We start from the raw sequence: 20,164 nt of genomic DNA on the forward strand, positions 1-20,164 counted from the left end.
GGTCTGTTCTCTCCTGTCTTGCTGTTGCTTGATTCCACACTTCAGTATTTTAACTTCAATTCCTTCTTTTCTGTTTTGAAGGGAGAATGGGGTAAGGAGACTGGAATTTGGGGGAGGGCGGAGTTTATTTGTGTATCAAGAATTTGAGCAGTTACTTATACCAGAGAAACTCAGTGCCTCTGGTTTCTTCTGAGCTACCTGACAACTGTCTTGATTCTTTATCTCACCAAGCAGTCTCCCCTCTGTGTTCATTATGCTTAGGTAATATTTTTGCTGGCATTCTTTTCCCTGAGTAGATTTTGCTTTCATCTAAGAAATGCCCCCCACCTTCAGTTTAATCCATGTGGCTGTTTGCATTTGAACACTAGATGTCACTGTTGCAGTTTGTATATAAGCATGTACATACATACATATATGCCTACAGATGTATGTGTGTGTGCATTTATAATGTATTATTTTGGAATGGGAAAATATATTGTTTTCCCAGAATTTGCCACTCCTGAACATCAAAATATTCATTAATCTAATAATAAATTTCCAGGGCCACCTTTTCCCTTTTACTCAAACTCTTAAATCACTTTAAATCATCGCTGAGATAAGCAAGCATTTGCACTGGAGGCTTTCTAATAAATTAATTACGGTGGTGTATGCCCGCTTGAGGAATTGTAAAAGCAAGCAGTGCATGTCCCTGAGCTTGGATAACATTTACGTATGGCGCAAATTAAGCTAGTGATGGGTGGGTCCTTACTAGAAACGGAATTCCTGATACTCTTTATTTTGTTCTTTTTTTTTTTTTTTTTTTTCCCCTAGAATCTGAGTTAAGTTCAGGACTTCCAGAAGACAGCTACTCTTCAGGAGGTGAAGACCTGGATGGTGATGATGAAGATGAAACAGCAGCCGGTATCAATGAGGTTGAAGAGGGAACAAGCTCCAAAGCTGGCCCAAGTGCAGGCTGGGCTGATGCCATGGCAAAAGTACTCAACAAAAAGATTCCGCAAAATAAATCCACCATCTTGTCCAAGAATAAAAAACTGGAGAAGGAGAGAGAAAAGGAAAAACAAGAAAGGCTGGAGAAAAGAATGAAGGTGAGAAAAAGATGCAGTATTTTGTTGTGCAGTCACAGCAGGTGGGGATAGATGCAAGATCCCCTCAGCAGGGATTAGAGAGAGTGCTCTGAAGCTCACTTTTGGAATCTCTCCTCTGCAGTCATCTCCAATAGCTTCAATTTTTTTACTTTCTAGACAGTCATGCTGAAGAATGTTTTTCCTCACTGCTTTTTTCAGGGCCATCAGGCAGGCTGATCTTTGGCAGCAGGACTGTTCCAGTCTGACAGCTGAAGGTAGTCTTCTTGTTGAGAGTTGAGTTTTCTAATTGCTGCTGTTAATTTGGGGTATAATTCACTTTGTTGCTATTGCAAGTTGAAATAGGTCTCTCTCATCAAAAGTGAGAGGGAGAAAAAGAAGAAAATTGCTTTCATTGTGAATTCTGCTGTGACCTCCAAAAATCAAAGGCCTCTGGGTTGAGATTGCAGTAATCATTGATATTCTTGTGAATCGTTATTTGTACCCCTTGATGATTTTCCTGGTAGGAGTTTTCTGTTACAGCATCCATGCCCGAAATTGCTTCTGGTTCTGCAACTGTTACAAAGAAAACAAAACTGTGTTAGCAATTAAGTCATTTGTTTGTGTGTATTTAGTGGAACTTTTTATTCCAGGCTGTGATTGATTTACCTTTAGGCTAAAAATACATTAATAGTTCTAATGTCTCACCTTACCCGTTCTGTTTCAATGGGATAACCAGGTTATCCACCTGACAGTGTGGCACATGCTGTGGTTAGGACACAGCCTGCCTTTTAAATACAGAGAGCTTCAGTACAGCATCTGCTCAGTAATGGTTGTCCTAAATAATCTGTTCTCATTGTGGGAGTACTACAAAGCAAAGGTGGGAGGTCCCCAAACGGACTTTTTTACCCTTAGAAAAACTTGAGAACAGTCTGCCTTCTATTAATTTATTGCTGATGGGAGCTAGAATAGGCAGTTCTTTTGATAAAAGGTTAAAACATGGTCATAAACTCACAAATTCATAGTAGTCTACCTGGAGTTATAAGGATCAGGACTCTGAAATTCTATGAAAGGCTTCTTGCATAAAACAGACTTAGTGCAATGTCACCAGGCCTACAACGCTTATATTATTAGAAGGGGAAAAAAATATTTCACTACCTTACTGCTGAAACAGAGGCTGAGGAAATAGTGTTCTATTGTAGCAGAAAAAAAGCTGGTGGTGTTGTAGCCCCTGGTAATGGGAAATTGGATCAGTTTGGTTTTGAAACAGAGCCTCAAAAAAAAAAAAAAAGACTAATATCAGTGTTGTGCGTGGGAGTTGTTCTCCAGTGGGTACTTGGTGCTCTCCCTGGCGTTCTGCCTGTTGCAGACTTCACTGTGCATCGCTGTCAGTCACGAAGCTGTACTGTGATTAATTCCGTGGGAGAAATCAAATTCCCAAGGCTCCAAATGTGACATGCCTGTCTTGATAGAACCAGGATTTTACTATGTATAGATTTATCTGTGATCAGCTTGTGAAGTCTTGGAGTTGAAAGCTGTCTTTGAATAATTTCCTTGTCCATAGCAGTCAGTGGGAAAGCATTTGAGTTTTTCTAGACTCTTTTTGCTTGTCTTAAGCCAGAGGCATCAGTCTGGTGCCTCTCTTTGTAGTTTTTGTCACAGAAGGTAAGTGACTCTTTGAGATTTGACTGTGGTTCTGGTGTATCAGTGCAAGAGACTTGCCTCAGATCTGTTGTCCAGTCCCATATTGGAGCTCCCTGTAGCCTCAAACCAAACTGAGCTTTGTTGATTTATCTTTTTTTTCCCCCTCTTGCTACATACTCTGTCAGAATATGCTGCGTTCTCAAATGCTCCATGTTTCACATAACAATATTTATAATGCAGCTCGATAAAAAGCGGGAGTGGGAAATGATGTGCCGAGTGAAGCCAGATGTTGTCAAAGACCGAGACAGAGAAAGAAATCTTCAGAGGATTGCCACAAGGTAAGAGTTTTGTGAATGTTATCCTTAAATAGATGTATGTCGAAAAAGGAGGAAAAGAGGAAGAAAAGGCCTGTGCAGGTAATCTGTTTCCAATCAGGCTGAACTCTTAAGAAGTGACTAGCAGGAGCCGAGTGATTTATATACAGCTCTGCATTGTACAGTATCAAGTTCAACAAAAGATTTCAGAAGCTTTATGAAAGAGTAAAAATTTAGATGGGAATCTAATGTTTGCTTAAGAGAAGTGTTTTGTTGGATCCCCTCGTTTTGTTAATGCTTTAAAAATGCGGAACAGTGGTTTCTACTGCTCTGTTTTTTCCTTCTCTACAGAGGATTCACCAGATCTATATCTGTTAAGTTCAGTTGCCTGTTCTGTGTTGTGGTAGTTTGGTCGAACACCTTGATGTGCTGTTTATATCTGTCTCCTTACTCATTCCTCTGCCTTGTCCCCCTACTTCAGCTGCTCTTAAGGTCTTGCCTGAGGAATTTAATAGCTGATTGTGAGATGAGTAACGTGCTTCTGGGGATGAAACATGCTCTTAACGCTGATCCTCAGTGCTTACTTTGGGGTCTGAATAGTTATTTGTGGATTTGTGTTTTACTGGTTCCTAGCAATACGTGTGAAGGAAGAGTGAAAACTGGAAGTCTCTTATGTTGTAGTAAATATTACTTCTTATCTGAATTGAGGTTCTAAGTAACCATTCTGGGGAGCTAAGAAGCCTTCCAGCTTCTCCACTGATTAGCTGCTTTGGTAGAGGGTTCATTCCTATAAAGGATGCTTGAGTTAAATGTTTTGTTTTTTTCCCCATCTCAGAGGTGTTGTACAGTTATTTAATGCTGTTAGGACGCACCAAAAGAATGTTGATGAGAAGGTGAAGAAAGCTGGGAGCTCCGACAGGCAGCGTGCTAAACTACTGTCTTCTGTTTCAAAAAAAGACTTCATTAGTGTTTTAAGAAACATGGAGGGTGCTAAAGGAAGCAAGACTCCTTCTGGAAAGACCACAAAAAGTAAACAGGTAGGCTTCATCTGGGGGGGAAAAAATCCATGCAAGATAGCTTCTAAATTTAATTATTTTCTGTTAATGTGCCTGCTCTTCAGAACAGCTGTGATTCAAGTGCTTGGGTTTTTTTGAGACTACTTAGGAAGAGAGCAAGTAGCTCTTGGCCTGTTTTCCCTGTCTTTTGAATGTCAAGGTAGAAAATGCTGGAAGCTTTTCTGGTAAGACATCAAGCCTTGTGTACAAATAACTTGGTTTAGCTATGTGTATAAAAAAAGAGTATGAAAAATTGGATTGTATCGTGGATTTTGCACCAACTACAGAACAAACTGCTAGATTAGAGTGAGTTGTGACATTTGCAATTTGGCCAGTAGCAGTTATCAGCTCCTTAAAATTGTTAAAGGCACAGAGGCTCTTCATCTTACATAGTATATTAGACTGTACTACTTGTGTGTACCTGCAGTTCTGGGTATTTCAAACTCACTCCCTCTGGATGATTTTGGAAGCTGGAAAAGACTTGTATGTCTTTGCCATACAAGTGAATACTGCAACAGAGAGAAACTGAGACATATTAAACATTATATGTAGGCTTATTCTATGTGTGTGTTAGGCTGATCTGGCTTTATTACTGTTACGATGTTTCAGAAGTATTTTAACACATTCCACTTTTTCTAAACATGCTCAAGAGAGACACAGTGTAGCTGGACTCGTCCAACTCTTTATCGGTTCTTTCAATTCACCAAGTAGCTCAGGGTTGAAAACAAGTTGCTCAGACATACTCTTTCTTGTATTTCAGAAGCTGTGCGTTTTTGAAGCGTATTTGTGTTCAGGTTTGAACTTTGTGCTTGGTAGTGGGTGGAATACTTCTGTTGGCTCAGACTCACAGCAGTTAACTAAGTGCTTTTCTGTGCCAGGAAGAAATACTTTAATCAGTTGGGAGACAACAGTTTGTCATATGTTTTTTGTTTGCATGCACTTGGGGAGCATGCTGAAACACTGCCTGGCATGAAGAGCTCATACAATTTTCATGCAAGTGTAATATTAAAGTATTTTTTAAATTCTTTGGATAATGAGAACAATTTAGCTTGGTGCTGACACTTTATTTCTCCTTAAATAATTCCAGCTTGCTTGTTTGGGTGGTGGAGTGTGCGTGTGTGTGGTTCTTTTTTTTTTTTCTTTTTTTTTTTTTCCTCCCCTGGAATAGCAGAAGAACATGGGAGTGATAGCAGTGCCAACCGCTGTTGTAGTAGGCATTGAATCAATAGCTGAGCAAAAACTAGAACATTTTTTTCTTAGTGTCAAATTGTAGCAGAGGAGTTTTCTAATTACTTAATCAGAAAACATAGATTGCAAAAGTTTCTATACTATGAAGAAAAAGTCTGGTTTTGGCAGCATCAGTAACAGCATATTTCCACTCAAGTGCTCTGGAGATGCTTTAGATGCTGGGTGATTAGTTCAGTTTTGAGTATTGATGTAGGTGCTGCTTTCACATTGCTTGTGAACAAAAGCTTCAGATTTTGGAGTTTTAAATTTAATATAAGGGGATACTTGTAGGTTTGTGGGTTTTTTGGGGGGAGGGGGTTGGAATTTTTTGTTGTGTTTTTTTTTGAATAGCCATGTCTGCCTGGATAGACCGCCTCCCTCCCTCTCTCCCTTGTTGCATTTGCTTCAGTGACTTTCCGTTCGGTACTGAACCAAACTCTTGAATAACTCCTTTTCAAGCTGTTCTTAATCTGCCTTGTTTTCTCTTGAGAACATCTCTTACCCGTTTAGCAGGCTCCCATCCTCGTAGTTATTGATGCTTGAGGCTGAGGCCAAAATCTGAGCATCAGTCTCCTCCTCAGAATTACACAAACATTGAGCCACTGAACAGTATTGCTGGCCTCCACTGTCATCTCTCTGCTTCTTGGTCTTTGATGGTTTTTCAGAGGGTGGTAAGCAGGGATGAGGCTTTGGGTGGTGAATTCCTTGGAGCAGGAGTTTAGCAGATTGTGCCATCTGAAAGCTTTTGTTTGTTTTTGTGTTTTGTTTTGTTTTTTTTTTTTTAGCAGCCTGCTTTGTTTTTAGCAATTGACAGTGTGGCGTGGATTTCATTTTTTAAAAAGAGGAGGAAAATATTTTTATTTATCTCAACAAAAACAATGGAAGAGATGCCAATCCCAAACTCCAGGCACTCTGCCATCAATTAAAATGCAGTCCGGAACAATAAAAACATTACCCCACCCACATAAAACAAGCAGTCAGCAAGAAAAATAGCAGAATAAAGTTTTCCCAGTGAAAGCAAACCTTTCTTGACTCAAGCCTTGTGCTATGAAAGGAGACTTGACTATATTTGTGAGAATGGGCAAATGCTTTTTCGCACTCAGCACTGGTTTTTGAGTGCAAGATTTGCTGCTGTATTTTTGAAAGTTTGGTGGTTTCTTGTAAATGTCAGGGGTTGTTGGAGAAACCCCTTATAAAACTCTGTTGTGGTTGACTGTTTAGTCAGGTAGAGGGATGCATGAGAAAAAGAAATTAAGTGCTCTCTGAAGGCCCATCTGTAGCAGTGGGATTTCGTGGTAGCACAACCACTTAAAAAAATTTGTTCTCTATTTCCATCAGCTTCATGCATTGATGGGAAGGACGGGTAACCTGTGCTCTGGGAGAATGTTGTTTATAGTCTTGTATACCTTTAGCTATTGGCCTAAAGATTACTTGGTGTGCACCCATCTAACGTAGCTATGAAAGAAAGACTGTGAAAATTTTCCTGTGCCATTTGAAACTGTAGCCCTTCCTCAGGTTTCCTCTTCCCAGATGGGAGTAATTACTTTTCTGAGCTGAAGCCAAAAGCTTTGCCTTTCCTATCATTAGCTGTTTATCAAAGTATTTCTTAATCCTTGCTGAGCCAGCTGACTTGTGTAATATTTTTCCCTGTTTTTTTTCAAGGTACTGTACATGATGCTTGCTTCTGGGTAAGATCATCTAATTTCCCTCCCCTCACCACCTTATCTGAAAGCCTTGCAGTGTAGGAGGAAAATGTAATAATTTTCTTTTTTAACAAAATCCCGGTTGTTTGTTGTTTGGGTGGTTTTTTAAGTTTTGGAGTGGGTCATTTGGGAATTGTTTATTGGGAGATATGAGAGCTTTCAGTCTTGTTCAACACAGTCCTTACAGACCAGATCTTCATTTCAGTATGTGTTGGTTGTATCTTGCAGCTTCCTACATGTTTCTTATAGTATCTTACATTATAAAACTACAGGTTTAGAAAAGGTACACATCAGAGATGCTGTCTTTCCAGCCCAAGAGGCTGAAGTCATCTTTATGTCTGTAGAACAAATACAGAAGTAGGTAGTGGCAAAAAGGATTCTTTGCAGGAGTCCTTTGTTTTCTTTAGGTCCTTAAGAAATTTCTGTGTGCTTTTAGGATTATGGATTAGGGAAGTAACTTTGCTTCCACGGTTGAGTGAAGTTTCTGATCCCTTAGGGCTGCACAGGCGTGTTTGCTGATGTGGTGAACTACATGAGGTCCTGAAATCTTAATTTTAAGAAAACAGAGAAATTCAGAGTTAACATTCCCGGAACAGCGTCAACTCTTCTCCCTCACTGCATGTCCATTACAACAGGGTTGTTCAGTACCAGAAGCTCTTGACTTTTCGCATGGCATTTGTTCTGCTCTCTGTAAACCATTACTAGGTGGTAAAACATTTCCTAGTAACATACAAGTAACTGGCATGAAAGTTACAGATATTCTTTGTGACAAGCATAACCTGCATTCATCAGCCTTGAATTTTGAATTAGGCCTGTGTAGCGTGGTTTTCTGAATCCCCTATGTTTACATCAATTTGTCAGTTTCCTTACACCAGATTTGTTGCAGAGCATTTCAGTGGTGGAAGTGAGAGCAGGATTTCCTAATCTACTTCAGTAACCATAATCCAAATTCTGCAAAGTAATTTTTCTACATGACTTGGAGGTACAATTAGCTTCCTGTATTATGATGGCATCTGGAAAAAATTGGTGTATTGGTCTCAAAATAGTAAATTATTCCAAATAATTTATTGATGGGAAGGAAGATGAGTGGAGAAGAATACAAGTGCTATTTCATGTTGGCTATTGCTCACATGGGACTTGAAATAAAATACTTTTCCAGAAAAGTTCCTCCTGCCTGAAGTCTATTTTATAAATGCTCCTAGTGTTTGGTAAGTAATTTGTAAACACAGTGGTCAGAGTCAGGTTTGCTATAGATTTTTTCTTTTGTTCGTAAGACTTTTAATATTCATAAATATTTTAACTTTAAGCAGTAGTTTGAAGGTTGTTCAAGGACAGGAGGAATACCATAGCTCTGACTTTGACTGCTGTTCTTGCTGGGACACAAGAAGTGGCATGAGAGCTTTCATTTTTCAAGTTAGATGGGGATATAAATGTGCTTTCCAGCTTAAAAGTTAGATCTGCTAAAACCTGTGAGAGTGACTGCCTTCTTTTTCTTGCAGCTGCATAAGTGCTGGCCATTGGCATGTTGTTCTGCTTTTTTCCACAGTTTCCACAGTGCAGAAATGGCAAGGGTAAAAAAGAGAAAAAAATATTTTCATCCATATGTTTGTTTGGGGGGACAGTAGTCTGAACAATTGCTTCAAGCAGCTGTAGGAAATAGCAGAAGGCATAGATGCATCCAGAAATTTAAGGTGTATCAACACCTCTTTTTAATCTTAAAAGGAGACTTTTTTCCTTAGGTGATAATGGCATTGTAGAGTAGCAGAAGTTTATTACTGCAGCTGTTCTGTGCTGGTTTTACAGAACTAATTGAAGGAGTAACTGGGTGTGCATGTATTCCAGCAGATTTGAGGGGGCAGCCAAGTATTAATTTAGTTCAGCTGCAGCCAGAGTAGATGTGTTCTCCTAGTTTTAATAAATGTCTTCCCATCACATGCACAGAAACTTTTAATTTGGATTCCTTTATAAATCGTACATTTGTATCTGTTCTTCCAAAATGTGTGTATCCTTTCTTGAAGGTCACTTCATATACATTTGGAGCTGATGCTTTTAATGTAGTTTTTTTGGTTTTGTACCGAAAGGTTGCTGACTACTTAATTGTGTCCTGTATTCTGATTTTTAGCCTTAGGGATAAATACAGTGCAGCCTGCCACCAGTTTGCTATATCCTAAATTCCTTATGTTCTTTAAGCTAAAGGGTTGTTGTGGAATATTAGAAGAAGTTTGGTGACATTTTTACTTCAAATCTGTTTACAGGAAGATGTATTGACTTACCCAGTTTGGGTCATCAGCAGGGTTAGGTTTTTACGATGTACAAGCTCAGTTCCCGATCTGTTGCCACAGCTGGTAACACACATCTGTGTTAACGTGAGAATGTAGGTCTTTGTCAATATTTTTATGTGTATATGATTGATAGATGTCAAGAGCTTGACACTGTGAGTTCAACTCCAGGTAAGAGGATTAGGGGCTGTGTAATGGCTGTATTTCACTAGGTTCACTTTTTGTCCTGTGTTTTTATCCTCAGATTTCCCTTTCTGTTCTTTTTCAGATACTTGATCAGAAGTAAGGAAGGGAAAAAGACTGATTTTTGCAGTCTGTTTCCATCAGCTTTTTTCTGTGTCCTCTTCATGTTTCACATTCCTGGCAGATTTTTTTTTTCCCCCTACACCTGAGGGCCAAGCACGCAGTCTGGCATCCTGGTGCCTAACGCGAGAGCAGCTCTGACAACTGCTCGCACAGAAAGACCAGCTCCCTGTTTATCATTGAGTCATGCATGGTCCAGTTTAACACTGTCTTCTAAGCTACAGATAGTGTGCGACAGTGTGGGGACAGATATTTCAAGAGAATTTGGATACTAAATGCTTATCATATCTACTGAGTTGATGACCTCAGGTTTGGGGAGGGTCGTCCTCCAGATGTTTCCAACTTGGCCAGATAGGGGAAGATGTTAATAAGAGATAGCAAAAGACACATTCTCAACTCCAAAATATATTCTTAACTGATTTTTAACTTTAAAAAGAGTGAATGATGCAAGGTTTTAATGGATACCTGTAGTAAATGTCTATTTCTTTCCACCTTAGAGCTGTAGACAAAATGTTTTATGTTCATCTTCCTGTGAAAAGGGCTCAAGTGATTTTAGTTGAAACATCGCAAAAGTCTTGAGCCTGAAGCAGTTGAAGTTTGGCAAATTTTGTAAGTGAATGTAACTAGGGACTTGTGATGGAAATGTCAGGCAATTCTGAGATGGCTCCATCTGTCATATTTGAGACTAACTTGTCTTGCTATTTCATTGCTAGTGCACAGGATACTATGATGTTTATCTGTTTTCCTAGATAAGGTTGTGAGGTTTTTTCAGTAAAACTATGTCTAAAACAACCAAATTTGAAAAACTCGTGGTATACATCTTCTTTTGATCTTCCTGTAAGTATACAAAGCACAAAAAGTCAAATTTTATTCGAGCTTTATCTGGTAAACTGAGTTGGAAGCCTTACAAAAGCAGCTCTCCACTTTTGGCTTTGTTTGTAACTCTTATAGGTAGGGCAATGTACTTAGAGAAAATATATATATAAACATTTCATAAAGTTTTATAAAAAAAAAGTTCTCTGGAAGTAAGAAAGATTGGGTGGAGCTCGTCTATCTGAACCAGGTTGTTTCCCCCATCTGAGCATTTGATAGTGGAAATTATCTTGAAAAGTGATTCCCTTACTTTGAAGTTTTATTAAGGTATAAAGTGTTCTGATTTCCAGAGTGTTGAACAAGCGCATGTGTATTATAAATGGCCTCTGTAGGCACCTACTCATCTGTTTATCTTGGTAGACTTCAGGAGTGGTGGGTCAAACTAACTGCTTCCAGCTTCCAATGGTTAGAGAGTTGCTGAATTCAGTATTTTTTTTTCTATGGGAAGATCTGGATGGTTTTTAATGAGTGTTTCTGAAACTCACTGAAAGCTTAGAAAATACACTTTTTAAAAAAAAATGTACTGTTATTACAAGTGATACTAAATCTGTCATCTTGTAAAGATCAGACCTTTTTTGGTTTGTTGCTGAACCCTGAACAGTGTTCTGCATGTGGTCTGTGTCATTTCTTCTCCATCTGCAGGCGTTGGGAAAACCCATACAGAAACTTAGGAGATAGAAGGGTCAGAAATGCAGAGAAAGGGTAGCCAGATGGTGAAGATAAAGGATTGGAATTGCGGGCAGTTTACATATCCCCTCTTCAGGTTTAAACTGCTTAACTGCTTTTAGAAAGCAGCCTGGGAGGATTGAGGGGTATGGTCTGTTCCTTAATGAGTTTGCCACTCACCCATGACGGTGTGAGGGAAATTACAGGAATATAAATTCAAAGAAACTTGGGTTTGCAAACATTTAGGATGTGTTGCAAAATCCATTTAAGTAAAATCAGGGGCAATGAGGCTGGGGAGGTTTAGCCAGACAAGCTGCTTAGTAGTCATAAAAACTTCAGTATTTCATATTTAGTAATAAAAATACACAAAAGCTAGTTCTTTGTGGTGTTTTGGTTTTTTTCCCTTCCCCTCCTGCCTTGTAGTTTTTTGGATCCCTATACTTGTTTCGGGACTCAAATGTAAGTGGAAATCCTGAGTCAGGAAGAGGAGGCTTTTTATTAGCCCCACTTCTTCCTCATCAGCTACTCTGTGAAATGATTTCTTAAGTGCTGGAAGTGAAGGACTTGGTCATTACTGCACCCTTTGTCGTTTGAGACAACCTTCTGGGACTTGCTCTGTTATGCCTCTTGCTGAATCATAATGAAAAACAGTGGATGATTTCAGCATCATTTGTAGGAAATAATCTGAGTCATATTCAGATGATTAAAAAATCTGCAAGCTGCTAATTTATTCAAAAAAAGGATTAAAGAAATACTCCAAACAGCTGTGGGCCTGCATGTTCCCTTGCTGTGCCAACAGGCAAGTTTTTATAAAAAGCTGCAGAAAATTTTAGGTACCCAGCTGAGAGAGTGCATAAGTGTCTTGCAGAAATGGGTGACATCTGAGAAAAATCTGTTGTGACTCGAAAATGTTTGTCTAAAGTAGACTGTTGAAAGACATGAGTACTAGACTTTTGAGGGATAGCATGTAGAAGGCCTTAGTCTTGACTGGGCACGTTTCACTGCCGCTCTTGCTGTAGCCACGTATTTTCCAGATGCTTACGCTGGGTAATGTTTAGGCTGATCCTTAAACTCCATCGTGTCCTCATTACTGCAGCAAATACACATGACGAAATGTAGGACCAGCTGATGTATAGAAGCCTTTTTTTATTGCTTGTGAGAAGCCGTGTAACATTACTTTCAGGGTTGAAATGTGAAGATCTAGAAAAGTTCTTTCTTCCTTTATTTTGAATCCTATGCATGTGGAAAAATTCTTGGTTCATTATTTTCTTTTTAGGAATATTGGTGGAAGCTGGTAAGAAGGATTCTACATAGGTTTGCTCTTGGTAATTAACTAGTTCTAGCTGGGGCTTTTTGGTAAAAAAATGAACAATATTTTGCAGATTGTAGGTACCTAAGGCTCGGGATTAGCTAGCATGAAAAGCTGTTCTTTCTGACGGACAATGTTGTCTATTTCCAAGTCAGAATTAAGATTCTTAATGAAACACTGCAGTTACCTTAAACCTTATGTGGCTTATGCACAAATAGCTTGTGATTCAACTACTTGGAATATCGTAACTTGCTACATAAGTTTTTGTCTGATAAGCAATGAAAGTATACCCTATGTTGTTTTAAATACAAAAGTCTTGATCAGATGTTTTTAACCACAGTACTCATTGCGTCTTTGTCAAGGATTAATTTATCTAAGTGCTGTGCCGTCTTTGCTCGAAGGATCCTATTGTTCAAGTAGATGAAACATGAAAGCTGTATGAAGACTGAGAGATGAGGAAAGGGTAGGAGTAACAGGTGGATACTGAGATAGCAGTGGCCAGTATGGTAGGCAGTAGTGTAACTGCTGATAAACAGGCATTGCTTTTTTACTGTCAGTGGAGTGTTTTGGCCTGACAGCTGTAAAGACAGGGATGTAATTACATGATGTTCAGGACACTGTCATTTTGCCTGGTGTTTTACAGACTGAGTTAAAAATTACAGAATATATCCTACGAGAACATACTCTGTGGGTAAAGGTAACAGCTCATACCTGTGTTGTAACTTAATTATAAGATTATGTTTCATTAGGTGAGGCATATTTTCAGGTGAGTTTCTGTTTTCTGTGAGTAGCTCCTGGGTGTAGCATGCCCATGCTGTTCACCATCTCATTAAAACGTGTAAAGGGAATCTTGACAGCACTGTGGCTAGGTGTTGTCTTGCAGCAGCGTGTGGTAAAATTCATTGTGCAGCGGAAGGATTTCCAAGAGGGCTGCTATCAGAGCTGGAGCACAGCATGGGCTGAGGAGTTCCAGAGCATCCTGTATGCAACAGGGTCCTGTGTTACACTTGAATTCTTAAAATAGTTTGGCTTTTTCTGACAGAAATACTGATTTATGAGGTTTCTGATGAACTAAGGCTAAGGAAATCTGTTCTCTCAAGTTCTTTCTTTGATTCTTCTTTGCAACTGAGCATTTAATAATGATGCTAATGATTTTTCTTTTTTCTTAAGTCCAGATGAATGCTTGTTTTTAGAATTTCTGTAATTCTGACCCCTCTAAGGTTGGGGCATGTTTAAGCCTCTGTGTGCCAACCCAAAGCATTCCTTCTCATTCACACATCCCCAGTTGTAGTAAACCCTAGAGGAGGATGTGAGGATGGGGAGATTCCTCATGCAGGTCATTAAGCTCTGGGTGGTCTTCTGGCTGTGCTCAAAAGGAAAATCAGTATTTGTTGTGCTTGTAGTAATTCCAGTGTGTTACTTGCAGAGAAGTTTGAACAGGAACAGCCGATTTCAAAACATGCTGTACAAAAAAAAAAAAAAATTCATTCTTAGATGTATTTACTAGAAATGCCAGTGCAGATTCTGTGTGCACAGGAGACTTTGGTCTGAGTAAATCTCCTGTGCCACTGCTGATATCCGTAGTATAGCATCTCTTCAGATATACCGCAGCAATTTCTTCTTCTTTCTTCTTCACATTCTCACTTCAGAGAGAGGATGCAAATGGATATTGAATGACTCTCACCTTAAGGAGCAAATGATTGTGCAGTCTTATTTATGCTGCAGCAGAATAGGCTTCTGTTGTGCAGCTTGCATGTTCTGCAAGCTCGAAAATGCTTCCCAAAGTCGATGTCAGTTGCTGCAAGACTTCGGCTCAGGAATTCGAGAGAGTAGCTATGTAGGATATATTCATAGTTTCCAGATCTGTGGGTTTTTTGTCTGTTTGGGATCAGGTGTACACAGGAACCTTTCTTATAGTCAAGATCTCACTGTAATTATTTAAAGTTGCAAGCAGCACTGATGATTAAACCCAGGTACCATTTTTTTACTAAAAATAATTTTGCTTTCTGCTTATATTGCTGCTTTAAATACTTGAGCTGCAGTTTTCTTCATTATCTTGCAGTCTAGAGGAAACTTATTTTCTTAGCCTGTGAGCTTGAATATTCCTGGAAACAATTTTAGGAGAAAAGATTATGCTGGTATTCTTTGTTTTCCGTGTCATCCCTTCTCTTCCAAGTGTGTTTTGTTTGTTTGCTTTTAATGGAGATTTAACACATCCCAGTATATCCCTTTTTTTTTTTTTTTTTTTTTTTTGCTAGGTTTAAGTGAACTTGCTTGGGGATGAGGAACAGAATAGCAGCAGTTATTCCGAACAAGATGCAGGCTGGCAGGGAATGTAATTGTCAGATGTATGCAAGAATGCATTTTGGCAGTTATACTTTTTAAATTCTTCATTGTGACAAAAGCCTCCCTGTATTTCAGGGGCTTTGATGTTTGCATTGAGCAACAGTGAGGAACCTGAGGAGGCAGTTCAAATTAATTAGACATGTTAGAGTTGTTTTCTTGGGGCTTGAAGTTCTTGCTTGAGAGATATTTATGTTAGAAATTCCTTTCCTGACAGGTACAAATAAACGTTTGCTGCATGTGATGGTAGATAGAGATGCCCCTGCAAGCTCTGACATTTCATTCTGTAGACGGAGCAGAGGCGTGGGAGCCCAGTGTGGTGATTGTAATTCCTAGGTCTGAAAAATGTTCGTTTGTTAATACCCTGCAGTGACTGTCTTCTGGACAGATGCTGTAGGGGAATCTCTGCAAGTGGCGTAGGTATGTTTGCAGTTTTGCAGATGAAGAAACTGGGGTATGTTCAAGTGACAAGAGCTGGTGGGAAGCGGAGTGAAATGCTGTCTTTAATCTGTGCGCTCCAACTACAGGACATACCTTTTAATGCCGTTGCTTGCCAATAAGCATTATGGGACTTTGGTCTGCTTATGCGTGGGGTTCTGAAAAGCTCTGGCAAACTTTCCTGCTCTGGTTTTTGGATGTTGCTGTGCGGGTAAAGCAACAGATGGAAATGACAATGTCCTGTGACTTAGACTGAATTTAATTCCCTTAAGCTTTCAAAGGAAGTAGGCTTTGAGCTAAGGCAGTCGTTTGCAGACTGATGCAGCTATGTGCAGTTACAAGTATCCTGCTGCTGTACCTGACAACTTCAGAAAGAGTAGAGAAGATCGGTCTCCCACCTGGTGGCAGTGCAGTCTGCCACAATGCCAGTGTTGGGTTTGATGGGTCTCAGCTGAAGACACTGTAATGTCATTTACCAAGAGTGAATTGCGTAGCTCCAAATTTTTGCAGTGGTAAAGAAATGCATCTCCCAAAGCAGGGGATGTCTAACTTGATTTTGATCATATAGCTGCTGCTGCTGATGCCATGATGCTTTCATACACTAATTCCTCCAAAAGCATCCAGGAGGCAATTCCAGCCCAGATCCTGCAACGGATGGCTGTTTGTGCTAGGTGACAGACCTAAGCTTTGTTGTTTGGTAGGTGGTTGGTTGGTTTTATTAGGACTTGGCTAAGAATTTCAGTTCATCTTGTCCTGGTGCAGAGTTTAGAGGGTATTTCTTCAAACCAGAATTGGTTTGGGATGTCCCTGTTATAGAGGGAGACAGTCTGACCTTTGTCAGAGTCGAGCTAATGCTGTGATAGCTTAGGTGGCACACCAAGCAGGCAAGATGCTGTTTGTTTTATTTATGTGATCTCTTTTCAACTGGTCCGTCCCAGCCAATATCTGCACTAGAGTAACCGCACTCTGCATTTTGGTATGTCTTATTTTAGCTCGTGATAACAAGTGCATCACCATGTTGTACCTGTGACTCCTGAGATATTTTGCTAACTGCTGCTTCTCAGACCTTTTGAAATAGGTTGCCACACCTTCAGGCAAAGAACAAACCCATCAAGGAACAAACCCATTCAAATGTACGTATAAAAAAGGAGAGGAAAATAAACACCACCAGAATTTTTCACTCCTCACCTTACTGAAGGATCCACTTTGTGTAGCATTACACACTAATGTTTATATAGTCTGCTTTGTTTTCGTGTGGGGATGGATGTTCAAAGTGTTTCAGTGAAATGTGGGAGATGTGGATGAACAGCTGACTGGAAGTTTTAAAGCAGTTGTATAGAATGAAAGCTGGTTTATTTTCCATGTGCCAAGAATCAGTTTTATTTTATTTAGATGAAACCAGATTATGGCATTGAAAACCCAAGCACATTAACATTCTTACATAAAGCAAGTTGGGAAGCGATGTTACAGTTGAACTAATTGTTAATTATACAAATAGACTTGCTGCATACTTTCTTAAGAATCCAGGATTGTTTTGTGATACAATAGATTTTGGGTAGTTTTTATTCTGAGGGGAAAATAGAGCAGTAAATTAGGAATGAAGATACTAAACATGGGGTTTTCTTCACTTGGGAGCATGCTTAAAATTGATTAAATATTTTCTTTTAAGCATTTATTCTTCATCTTTGAGGCAGGGACATGCTACGTCTGTCTTTCTCCTTAAGGCTTGTTGTAAAACTATTCAAACCTTTGTGGCGCCTTACATAGCGGGTAATTCTATGGAGGATCAGCATCCCTCTTTTGTTGAGGTCCTGCTTTTGTCCTGTTGTTCACTTGATGTAGGCAGAAAGAAGGGCTAATGGTTGCTCAACAGTAGCTGTGATGAATTTGAGCATTGGGCTTTTCAAACTCTAAGACTTTTGCTGTCATTGCTGACAATAATCTACTGCTTCTGTGCAATTTAAACCCTCCCATCCAAAAAAAAAAAAAATCCCCGTTCTGCACAACTGTGGAGAAAAAAAAAATGAGTCTCTGGTTTTATTATTATTGGAAAAAAATAAGAAAATTGGATTGTTTTGTAAGGAAGATGGGATTTTTCCATTTCTGTATTTCAAATTTTACTCTCTGGCATGTTCAGACAGTGATTTATGAAAGGTCTGGGATTAAAAAAGAAAAAGCTTAGTGACTTTTGTAATCTTTTAAACCTTTCTGTACTCTGCAAAGGTAAGCATATAAAACAACTGAAATACAGTTAAAAAAGAAAAAAAAAAAGCTGCCCTCTCCTTGCGTCCCGGATCAGAATACCTGTGTTGGCACCAGTACAGATTATTCCCATGTGAACATCTTAAGGTCTGCCTAGGGACCTGCCTTATCTGTAACTCTTTTAATTCCAGGTAATTGGAACCTTCTCTGAGGTTTACTGGGTATAGCATTTGAAGGGAATTGCTTTAAGAGTGGAAAGTGGTTAGGAAGCACTACCGAGGAAAAGGGGATTGTTGGGATGGGAGAGTTATTCTTAGGAGTAGGCCTTAATGAGAGCAGCTGTGAAGACAAAAAAAAAATCCAAAACAAAACACAGTGCAGGCATCTTGAGGAGCAGCTGTAGAGTTTCTCTTTATTTTAACTCAGCCCTCGGAGATTCCTTTTGAGAAATAAAGTGTTAAGACGTGTTATTTTTTGTAAAAGTAATCTTTCAAAATAACTGCAGGAGAAGTCACATTTAGTTTTTCCTCTTTGGTTACCTATTAAAAATACATATATTGTTTGGCAGACTTTTTGCACTCAAATAACTTCTGTTGGTGTGATATGATGTGTTATATTTCGAAGACCCTGCAAAAGTAAATTATTGTTTTCAGTGCCCTTGATTCCACTTTGGTAGGATGATTTTTTGCTTGCCTGCTGGACACTGTGCCATGTTGTTCCCCAGAAGTATTTTGCTACCAAGGCTTAAACCACTGAAATCCTCCTTCAGTACATTGAACAGTTTTCAGTATTTTCCTTCAGTGAGAATGTGGAATAGCTTCAAGCTGTTCTTTAAAACTCTGGCCACAGGATGGGGCTGTTGCACTGCACAAATATGATCTGTCACTTGCAAGAACTGTTTTCAGTGCTAACCTAAAACTGTGCTCCTGTCACTTTTCTTTATTATTCACGAGTCCATGTAGTGTGGCCTCAGTTTTCAAGGGTAGGAAATTTGGAGTAAGGTGGTGTTGTCTTGCTGAGTGTAGATCAACTTTGTTTCTTTTAGAGGCAGGTTTGCACCATATGACAAACCCAGGTAGTGAGGTAATAATCCACATAAAGGGGATTTGGTTCAAGTATCACAAAATATGTTAAATATTAAATTTGGGGGGTTTTAAGCCTTTATTAAATCCATATTTGTGTTTTAGAAATGTGCCAGAAGTGTTCTAATGAAGCAGCACCTGGGGGTTAATAAATGATATCATGAATCCATTCTGATTGCCAAGAAAGATTTTAATAAAGGAAGCTATGCCCAGGGTTGATTGTTTCATCCATGAGGAATAATTGTTTTGTTTCCATATTTCTTTTATTGGTTGGTTAAAACAAGTTTGCTTGTTAGCATCAAGTCATGTGTGATTGTCCTGCATATTTCTATGTACCGTTTGCATAAAGAGCTAGCCCTCAGCAGGTCTGCCAGTGCACAGTGGAAGAGTGTGGGAGGTGTTCTTTTGATTGCATGAAGAGCTTCCATCTTTTACTGCCCCTCATATTCATCTAAGCTCCTTCTCTTCTGTCTTCTCCTCTCCTCAAACATTCAGGGTGAAGTGAAGTCTGAAGAGGGGCCAGAGTGGAGTATACTGCGTGATGACTTCATGATGGGAGCATCTATGAAAGACTGGGACAAGGAAAGCGATGGAGAGGGCAATACTGAACCGGGAGGTGGCCTGAAACAAGAAGATGAGAGTGACTGAATGAAACCAAAAACCATTCAAGATAATGTTTTATCTTCTTAACTTTCTTTGGATAAAAAGTCATCATTCTGTGAATGTACAATGCTTGGAGGATATCTCTTTTTTTAAAAAAAAAAAGACTCACACAACTTTGGAGTGTTTTCTCCTCCATGTCCAACTTTTATTTAATATAGCTTCATTTGCTATACTGAAATCCTGAAATATTTTCCAAAACATGTATAATTTTCAACATATTTCCAAAACATTTTGTACAGTCAAAATAGTGGCACCTGCCCAATGAAAGAGAGATTTTGCCAAGGTCATTAAAAGTTTATACATTAGTCATGGCAATTGATGTATTACTGTGCCTGCATTTCCAAATCAGTGTTGCACTTTGAAAAGTTGTTAGCAATTCGCAATAGAAAGGGCTTACAATAAACACAGAAATGCCATCACCTTGTAAAGTTATCAGACTCCTATAGAGTCTTTACTACTTTGGCCAGGAAAGGTTTTGTAGATAATAAAGAAAAGTAACCATTAATGTGATAGGTCTGGTCTTGGGGAATTAGTTTGATTGGAGACAACTCTGGAAGCATAATTGTAGAAAGAGAGACTTGACCCTACTGATTGGATTTTATGTATTTTTTTATATACATATGTATAAAAATCTAATATATATGATACATATATACGTGTTTTTTCCATTGAAAGTCTGAAGTTGTATAATCTGAGAGACTGGTAGGAAAGGAAAGGACAGTCCTTGCTATTGTGCTGAGAGACTGGTAGGAAAGGAAAGGAAAGGACAGTCCTTGCTATTGTTTTTGTTGGAAGACAGAGGGCTTTTCTAGCAGTACAGCGTAAAATTGTATTCATTGTTGCTTCATTTGCAGTTCTGGTGTTCTGGCCTCTTTCAGTAAGGAGCCGGACCTGCAAGATACATCCTGTGGGTTCAGTCAGCTATAATGTTAGTTCCTCAGGTCTGCAAAGGTCAAACAAAAGCCCATCCTCTTAGGTGCCCACTGTAACAGTACTGAATTT

The 20,164-nt window shown here is 39.2% G+C and overlaps 1 protein-coding gene across 1 annotated transcript; it reads left to right on the forward strand.

The window, feature by feature from the left end:
• Positions 1-810: 810 nt before the first annotated feature.
• Positions 811-19,654, forward strand: RRP15 (ribosomal RNA processing 15 homolog (S. cerevisiae); the record flags this gene model as incomplete). The annotated part of the gene is made up of 4 exons (XM_010076721.1): positions 811-1,085; positions 2,946-3,043; positions 3,855-4,056; positions 18,995-19,654. Coding segments are annotated over 4 exons (728 nt in total), but the record flags the coding sequence as incomplete, so codon positions are not given.
• Between the last annotated feature and the right edge of the window lie 510 nt (positions 19,655-20,164).

The sequence above is a fragment of the Pterocles gutturalis genome, unplaced genomic scaffold (assembly GCF_000699245.1).
Source record: "Pterocles gutturalis isolate BGI_N339 unplaced genomic scaffold, ASM69924v1 scaffold353, whole genome shotgun sequence".
Lineage (NCBI taxonomy): Eukaryota > Metazoa > Chordata > Aves > Pterocliformes > Pteroclidae > Pterocles > Pterocles gutturalis.